General features: G+C 37.6%; 1 protein-coding gene across 1 annotated transcript; it reads right to left on the reverse strand.

Moving 5' to 3' along the window:
- Nucleotides 1-496: 496 nt before the first annotated feature.
- LOC109828084 (tubulin gamma-2 chain-like) lies at nucleotides 497-4,765 on the reverse strand. The gene is made up of 8 exons (XM_020395122.1): nucleotides 4,447-4,765; nucleotides 3,158-3,358; nucleotides 2,797-2,908; nucleotides 1,929-2,329; nucleotides 1,581-1,634; nucleotides 1,397-1,501; nucleotides 675-749; nucleotides 497-586 (listed from the first exon to the last, which is right to left on the reverse strand). Exons 1-8 carry the CDS (start codon nucleotides 4,573-4,575, stop codon nucleotides 512-514), a joined length of 1,152 nt encoding a protein of 383 aa, XP_020250711.1. The 5' UTR covers nucleotides 4,576-4,765; the 3' UTR covers nucleotides 497-511.
- Between the last annotated feature and the right edge of the window lie 4,833 nt (nucleotides 4,766-9,598).

The following is a 9,598-nucleotide window of genomic DNA, read 5'->3' on the forward strand; positions in this document are numbered from 1 at the left end:
TGAATAGGATTGCTACAATTTTTTAACTAAACTTAAAATATGTAATGGAAGTAATAAAAGTTAGTACATGCTAGTATATCTCATATATCATCTGAATATATAGATAACATGTTAGCATTTTCTTAAGGAAAAGGCAATTGTGAATAGTCCCACATTGGAAGTTGAAGAGAAGTTCAAGTGGTTTATAATGGTTCACTTCCTAATGGGCTTTGAGTAATGTTTTGGGCCTACTAGTGTTTGAGCTCTTTCTCCACACACGCGCGCGCGCACGCACGTTGGCTAAATGAACTATCAAAGATTGGTACTAGGGCTCACCGTGCTATTCCCATCAGCATAGTTGGACCTTACCACTCCTATTTCTTGATATCTCATTTTTAAAAAGTGAGATGTCAGCTCACGTCAGTTTGAACACACAACACACTCACACATTATTCCTACAGTGGAGATTGGGAGAAGGGGACGGAGGGAGTACAAAAAGGAAGCTAGAGGATATAACTCAATTGTCTAAAAATTATACAAACTGAAGTGGAGGTATACTTACTCTGTGTGTAGTTTGAACATATGGAGATTTTCTAGACAATGCAACCTGCAGTTAGTTGTAACAAGTAATCAATAAATAGGAACAAGGGAGCCAAACATAATAAACTAATAATTTGGTACACTATTCCAGTAACCTGAATGCTTGCAGGTCCCCACTCAATAAAATTAACAAGCTTTCTTTCACGTATCCTCTGCAGACTTTCATGTACCTGCTTCCAAATTGAGAAATAAACGCATCAATATGGGGTAACTATAACTGCTGTAGATATGAAAACAAAGGTGGAAAATCACATTTATAAGAAAACGAATATCTGTGAAGAAGAAAAAAAATACTAATTGCTAATGTATTAGTTTAAGGCATATGTGTGAAGGGATTAGCTGGACAGCATTCTGATCCTAAAAGTAGAATGATATTTCAAGAAAGTTCCTTAAAATTAGATAGGAAATGGTTCAAAATATTTGAAAAGAGCTATTAGGCCACTGCACAAGAAAAGCCTTATAAGACAGGTCCACTACTTCCTGCTGTCTTAACATTAAAATTTAAAACCACATACATTTCTCCTACTCCTGCAGAAGTTACTTTCTAAAGTTTCTTCTCAAATGAAATTTCTTACGTTTGATGTTGAAATTAGGTGACAAAAGTCTCATCAAAGAAGATTTACAAATCAGCAATAGATTCATAATATTTAAGGAGAAAAACAGCTTGCAAGCAATAGAAAGTTAAAGCACATGAAGATCCCATCGAGTAGCTGGGCTTGATGCATACCTAAAGTTACAAACTGAGATATTCTACAAAATGATCCGAGAAATTACTGGAAAATAATAATCATAATGAGTTTTCTTTTACAAGAAATACCTGTGTAGGATCCACTTCTCCTTGAATAATATTCAATATTGATATGTATTTTGCTTGACTAGCTTCTTTTGTGCGAGCATATGAAGAGACCATAATGTTTTTCGTCTACAGAATGCCGACAAAAAACCAATGACATTAGGGTGAATATAAACATAAAAGATTTCTGAATAACACAATAACCTGCCTGCAGTAGTCTTCTCATTACATCCAACACAGTAGTCTTCCGAATCACATTGGCCTGCAAATACAAGACGTCCCTAAATCAGAGTTTAAACAGTGTACATTCAGCAAAATTAGTGTTATCAGGATTGAGTTGTGTCATAACCCATTGCAGTTAAATGTCAGATTATGTTTCAGCATATGGAACATGCATACATATGAGAGATACTACATACGTATTAACGTATGCACTCTCCGCGAATAACTAAAAAATCATCGAGTGCAAGTCAGACCAACATAATGAACAGCCGACTAAATATATCTAAAAGAATAATCTTTAAATAAATAAATCTCTATAAAGATAAAACCTAACCTGGCGTTCCACAGTTAGTGGTGTATATCCCGTCATCAGAAAGTGGCATCTTGGAGTAGGAATTAGCGAAGCAAGAAGTCCAACCAAATCATTGTTCATATAACCGGGATATCGAAGAGTGGTCGTACTTGCAGACATAACTGTGGAGACCAATGAATTTGTTTGTGCAAATGTAGGATTTGAAAGATGGAGACGTTCTACGGCAATCCTATTCAAAGCCGTATTATCAAGAACAACAACACAATCAGCATTCAGAGTCAGGCGCTTTAGAGTCAAAAGTGAATTGTAAGGCTGGACAACCACATCACTAGTTTCCATTTGATTAGGAAAAACACTATATGTCTGAACTAGCTTTTTGCTGTAACGGTCATTAAGAGTCTCCAGTATATAAGATCCCATTCCTGCATCCAAGAAAAGGTACCAGACGTAATCAATCAATAAAGGGTAAAGTTGAAGAATACTTTTAGGAAAGTTTCATGAATGAATAAAAAAGAACATAAAGTCCGCTACAACTGAACTAAAAATGAGAATGCATGATTGACGCAGAAAATGAAGGGCAACATATGCCCAACAAGGGGGACAAAACTACTTAAGAGAACAAATGTTATATTCATAACATTAGCTGCATGAGTTTTACATCTAAGCTTTTAAATAGCATATTCACCGTTGAAACCACTATTTATTGGCCCCTCCATATCACCAAGTATGATATAGAAATGATATCTCTAGATAGATAGATTGCAGGAATATATTGAGAGAAAACTTCAAAAGACAGTGAGACTCGAACAGTTAAGGGGTTGAATGACACAAGGCATAAAGTCATAAACATATGGAGAAGGGTAAAAGTCAAGGAAAACAAAGAAATAACCTGATCCTGTTCCTCCAGCAATTGAATGACATAAGACAAAACCCTCAAGGCTATCACTTCCATCTGCCTCTCTATCAACCATGTCCATGATATCGTCCACGACTTGCTCTCCCTATTAAAAAGCAAGCAATAAGAATAATTTAACCTACATGAAAAACATAACATTGCTCTCTACAAAGTGACCCGAAAACAGTAAATGTTTAATCAGTAAAGGAGAAACAATGGCATGTTACAACTTAGTTTTAAGACCTTCAAACACAAGACACTAACTTCAAATATATTCTTTACTAACAACAATTAGGTTGAAGGATTTATTTGCATAAAAAGTTTGCATATCAGTCCGAACATCGTGTAGACAGACCTGGTGATATCCACTAGCCCAATTATTTCCTGCACCCCCTCCATGTTCTGAGACGAATATGTTCTCATGGTTGTAGAGGTTCCTGTAGTCACTGTTTTGAATTCCGTTGATAACTCTAGGTTCAAGGTCCATCAAGAGAGCTCGTGGTATGTAGTGCTGATCATCTGCCTGATAGAAGAAAACATCCTTCCTATCTCCTCCCTGCAGTAGAGCTGGTGATGATCAAAATATATGCTATCTAGTTGTTATATGAGTTGCCTATAAAGCACAAAGAAGAGTGTAAAAAGGTACGAAAGTAAATAACAAGACTGAGAAAAGTACGGCATGCATATCAGACATCCTTAAAATACAAATTGTCAAGGCACAAACCCAAGGCTATTGTGCATGCCACAGAGTTCAATTTCTAGGCTGCCAATGCGAAAACTTTTGAAATTTTATGCCCCAGTTAATAAATGAAACAGCTGTTTAAGACTTAACTACTATGGAAAAAAAACTCCTTAACTTGCCATCACTTTTCTTTTAAAAATTGATCTGTGATGTATGAGATCGATCCTCAAATCCCACATCGCATAAGTTAAATCACATTGCAGGTGGAGAAAATTTCAAATAATATAAGCAAAATGAAGTGAAATGTTGCATGAAAGAACTTTCATCATGACCCAGGATAATTGCTAAAAGGTCTATTCTCGTCAACAAACCCTGATCATAACATCACATCACATAAGAAATAATCATGCAACAAGCAAGTCAAAAGACATCCTTCAAGATAAAAATGTGCCATTTTCCATCTCGTGAAATATTCCTAACTACGAAATAGAACTAAGCAACGTTTTGATCAAAATAACATAATGTTGTAAATACATCACATTATCCAAACTTATACTGCAATAGCAAAGAGCAAACACAACTCTTCATGGCCTAATTAAAAGTACAAAATGGGCAATTCTATTTCATAAACTTTACACAAATTCAACGTAACGAAATAAATTTTCACTTGATTCATAGTGAACCAAACAACCCCAATCTTTATGCCCTAATCATCCCTACGCATCAAAAGATTAGCCTTTTTAACTCATCCATATCTCAGATTATATCTTTTTCTCCCTTTTCACATAAAAAGGGATTAAAATGCACAAAATACGCACCACGCCATCAAAAAATCCAACTCCGTGCCCTGATCACTCGAACCGAATCCGACCAATGAATAACCAAAACCAGCAAAAATGTAAATCAAAACACAAGAAGAAAAAAAGAAAAATAAAAATAACAGAGGCGGGTCGATTTCGTGCCTGAGTAGCGAAATCCTCGAGAAGTCCATCTTTGCCGATGCCGTGCTCGAGGCAGAGCTGCTTCCAGAACTCCATGCCGATCTGATTCCCGCATTGCCCCACTTGGATCGTTATGATCTCGCGCGGCATTTTTTTATTTTTTATTTTATTTTTTGTTGAGAGAGTAGGAGTTAGAGAGTTAGGGTTTTGATGGAGAGCTTGCCAGCGTTTTGGGGGATTTTAGTCGGCTTCGCCTCTCTGAAGTGAGCAGGCGGAATGATTTTTGAAAAGGAAGAGAGAAACGGGGGAGTCAACGAGTCATGAGCAGAGATTTTGTGAGCGAGTGGCGATTTATCCGTGGCTTGTTTTCAATTTTATACCTCAAAGTTTACTTTTAACACTTTGCTAGCCCTAAGGTCAATCTCATTACAGTTTGATACATCAAAGCATTTTTTAACACTTTGGTATTTTTTACCCTAAAAAGGTTCGTTCTAATTTCACGTCTGATTTTCTGTTTTAATTTTGTATTAGTGTTCTTTTTTTATAACTCAGCCCGTAATCGAACACAAGATCGTGAGAGTCATATTGGAACCTTCTAACCGTTTGGATTATCCAAGATGGGTTGTAAATGTAGATGTTAAGAATGTAATTTAAATTTAACCAAAAAAAAATCTAAAAGACTCTGAAAAGGGGGTATTAAGCCAGAATGAGATTAGAAATTTAGTGGTATCAAAATGTTTAAGGATAAGAGCCAGTTTGGTATTGTTGGAGTTTATAATAAGTTTTTTTATATAAGTAGTTTATAGAAGTAGCTTAAATAAGTTGTTGAATAGTCATTTGGTAATCATATATAAAAGCTATTTCAAAACACAATTACATATCTTTGGTAAAATTGTCCTTAAAAATCATTGTCAATATATAAAGACCATATATGATATATAAACTAAAAAAAGTAGCTTTTAAAAACAGATGTTGCTTCAAAAAGCACTTCTTAAACAAGAAGTAATTTTAGATAACCATGTACAATAAATTTCATCAAACACCATTGTTAATTGTTTCTTAAGAAATCAGAAGCATCCATAAAAAAGAAATACCAAGCTCGCCTTAAGTATCATGCTAATTTATCCCTTGGCATGTCCTCTAGCAAAATAGATAATCACATCATGCTCCTATTGTTAGCATTTTCTTAAGGAAAAGGCAATTGTGAATAGTCCCACATTGGAAGTTGAAGAGAAGTTCAAGTGGTTTATAATGGTTCACTTCCTAATGGGCTTTGAGTAATGTTTTGGGCCTACTAGTGTTTGAGCTCTTTCTCCACACACGCGCGCGCGCACGCCACGCCTCGCCTCGCCACGCCTCGCCTCGCCTCGCCACGACACGACGCGCGCGCCACGCCACGCCGCACCGCACTCGGGTTTTGCTTCTCCAGCTTTTATTTTTTTGTAACGGCAGCATTTATTATGTAACGGCAGCATTTATTATGTAACGGCAGCGTGATTTACGCCCAACGGACGAGGAGATTCAGCATCGGTTACTGGTTCATGAGGCTATATAAGGAGGCAGAGTTCATTCGGGAAAACACACAGAAATTCACAAAGAATTTCATAGCTCCCTCTTCCTCCTTCTGCTACTCTTAGTACTCAAAGATTTTCGGCTACATATTTTGAGGATTATTTTTGGGCAATCATCTTCATCTGAGCAGAAGCTCTGCTACTCGCGCCCGAGTAGAGAGGCCGGCCGTTTCCGGGGGGCTTTTACCGCTAGGGGGGAGGATCAACTACGCCAGGGCGACAGGCGGGTCCTCTATCTTCTAGGGCAGTGTATCACGACTGCACCCCGTTCAGGCCTGATTTTTCATAACTCATTTATTTTCAGTTAAACTAATTGTTTTTTTTGTTAGCATAACAAATAAGGGTTATAGAATATACATGAAACTTACCCTTACGAGAAGATAATATAAGACATGTAACAAATCTATACCTTCTCATATCCATGCAAACTGAGGATTAGATTTTGATAATCTGAATTTGCAAACAATCATAATGTGTTGCCTCAATCCTCAATTGACCTACAGACCTACAGAAAGGTAGACAAGTGTGATCTAAGTATCCGCATAGGTCCACGTCAGTTAGCAATAAGGCCTTTTAGTATCAAAATTTGTTTGACTGTTTTAACCCTATGTCTCATACGATAGCTCGCCCATAGAAACATGTCCAGTCCCACTCAAAGAGCATATAGAATGATAAGGTCCATTAGGAAAAGGATCAAAACAGCTGAGATTATTACCCTTTATAAATAGAGTCGAAATTTTTTATATTTTCTAGAATATGCATGACCAAGTCTAGTTTTAACTTTTGCAAATTATTGATTAGAACCATGTTAAGACATTTTGAGTCCAATGTAAAATTCTTCAAAGCTATTTCCAAATCACTAATTTTGGACTTTACTTGTTCATTTTTGAAAACTGTTGTAGCGCATCTAGTTTCAAAGTTAATTTGTTGCGATGACAAATCACAATGTAATTTATTTATCTTAGCAATAAGTTTTTCTTTTTCACATTGTTTGTTTTCAATTTGCTTAGATAAATAAGAAATTTGACTTTGTAGCTTAGAACATTGTGTGCACATGAAAGAGGTTGTATCAACTGAACTCAAATTTGAATAGGAAAATTTAACTTACTTTGACAAAAATTTATTTTCTTTCTTTAAGTTTTTATTCTTCTTTTTAGTTTCTTCATATTTATGGGCAATATTTTTTTCAAAGGGATTAACATCTCTTTATACTTGCATAAAGTTTATCATAAGAAGAATATATCTCTTCATCTGAATATTCACCATTAGATTTACTTGAGTTACTCTAATTTGAATCTAAAAATAAAGTGCCTCTTCTCATAAGACACTTATTCTCTTATTTATCATCTTCATTTGTCTCAACTTCAGACTCATCCTCATCTCTTATATCCTAGGTTGTAACTTTGAGACTTTTGCCCTTCTTCTTCTTCTTCTTTATTTTCAAAGGACATCGATTCTTGTAGTTACCTAGTATACTACAATGATAACAGACATGTTTAGTTCTAGAATCACTTGAGGAATTATTGTTTACATATTAAGTAAATTGATTCTATCTTTTCTGAAGATATTTCTACCCTTTCTTTATTGTCAAAAAAGAATTGAACCCTTTTGTAATAAGCTTAGATTGATCATCTTCATCTTCTTAACTTGAGTTTGATTCCATCTACTTCTTTGATCTAGATTTCTCCTTCTTTGCTCGTAAAGGTAGTAACTTCTTCTTCGAATCTTCTTATGAGGCATCTTTATCTCTTTCAATTGAACTGCATAAGTGATGAGATCACCTACAAAATCAGCAAGTGAAAGTTTAGAAAATTTATAAAGTTCTTCTATTGCCATTACCTTTGGTACCTAATTTCTGTTTTCGTCGAAAATTGTTTTCTTCATTGTATAACTCATTACAACTTTGATCGTTATAATAAGTTCAAAAAGATCGGTCTTTTTATAAGACCTTTACACAATGAAAATAAAAGATACAATTCTCTTGAAAATAAACGCAAGATCCGTTTATCATCTCCTGCTTGCGTGGGTGTATTCGCCTATGCCGGAGTTTATCCGTGGATCACCTTTGATCAGATCCGGTTGCTAAAAATTCGGCAGAGCTCCTACCTCACCAAGGAGGTATTTGCTTAAAGCGCTGAAATTGACTAAGCGAAATTAGTAGCTCTTCTCGAGTAAGACCAAGCCTAATCTTAAGGAACGGACGGGTACGGGCTTCAGATCCTTCGAATTGGTCCTTTTTTATGCCATGATTCGCCGGGATCTCGCTAGCCCTTATTGAAATTCATGTTCCTTTGCTCTCCAACTCGGCAACACCTCATCTTGATAATTAATCCTCCCCTTGAAATGAACGCCCGAGCTCGTATTTATAAGCTTCGGTTGGGGGGTTTTTAGATAAGAATGAATGATTCGTCCTTATCTTTAGTTAATAACTAATTAACAACGTTTGAGGATGATATGAGATCAATTTGGATGCTCAGGAACAAACAAATCCCGAGAAAAACTGTCAAAAACCGAACAGGGGTCGAAACAGCGCGCGGGGGCAAATCTGACCCGCCGCTTTGCGCGCGTCAGATGATCCTCCACCCGCTCTTGCGGGGGGTCCGGCATGGATCCGACCGTGCTGGCACGGGTCGACGGATCCGACCTATGCCAGCGCTGTCCGATTGTGTCCAACAGGCTCTCGGCGGGCACGGCGATTGAGTTTGACTCGCGCCGGCACGGGTCGGTTTGGTCCGTCCTGTGCGGCGCGCTGGGATTTTTGGCTTTACTAATTTCTTGTATTTTCCGGCTCTTCCGGGACTTGTATTTTCCACTGTTTTGTGTATTTAACCGTCTTGTTGACTTGTACGATTTGCTAACTTGCTTCATGCGCTCGTTAGCTTCTTTACGGTACTTAGAACTGACCGATAAGCGCAAGTTGACTGACGAGTACGAACTGATTGACGCGCGCGTGTTGACCGACATGTGCTAACTGATTAACGCGCGTGTGTTGACCTACTCACGCGAGCTGATTGATGAGCGTCCGCTGACCGACGTGCACGAACTGATTGACGCGCACGTGTTGACTGACGCGCGCGAACTGATTAACGAGCACGTGTTGACCGACGCGCACGAACTGATTGACGCACGTGTGTTAACTGACGTGCTCAAACTGATTAACGCGTGCGTGTTGACCGACATGCGCGTGTTGACTGACGCGTGCGAACTGATTAACGTGCAAGAGCTGATTGACACGTGCGGGCCACTTGGTTTGTCGTTTCACTTCATGCGCTTGTCGACGACAGATAATCCTCTTAGACTCGGATAACAACGTTCGTTATCTTCTCTCCGTCTCGAGCTATATACTGACACCTATAGGTATTTTTTGACGCCTACAGATACCCCCTCCAAAGCAATTCAGACTCATTTCTTTTATAGAAGAGTCTGGAAGGCTTTGGATAAGATAGGTCTTTTCCTCAATTTTGTAGAGGGACCTATGAACTGCTTCAATTCTTGACTTCTTCAGCCTTCAGTCTATTCAGTGTTTTGTCGAATAGATGAAGTTCTTCCGGGGCTGTGTTTATTGTCTGACCGTTGTTGAAATTTTGAATTGAAGTTGATGT

The sequence above is a fragment of the Asparagus officinalis genome, unplaced genomic scaffold (genome assembly GCF_001876935.1).
Source record: "Asparagus officinalis unplaced genomic scaffold, Aspof.V1 AsparagusV1_Un698, whole genome shotgun sequence".
NCBI lineage: Eukaryota > Viridiplantae > Streptophyta > Magnoliopsida > Asparagales > Asparagaceae > Asparagus > Asparagus officinalis.

Excerpts from the sequence above, each read along its gene's own strand:
- LOC109828084 (XM_020395122.1), bottom strand. The coding sequence starts at position 4,575 with ATGCCGCGCGAGATCATAACGATCCAAGTGGGGCAATGCGGGAATCAG. Across the intron at positions 1,502-1,580 it reads TAATGAGAAGACTACTGCAG|ACGAAAAACATTATGGTCTC; the intron begins GCAGGTTATTGT and ends GGCATTCTGTAG. Across the intron at positions 587-674 it reads GGGGACCTGCAAGCATTCAG|GTTGCATTGTCTAGAAAATC; the intron begins GTTACTGGAATA and ends AACTAACTGCAG.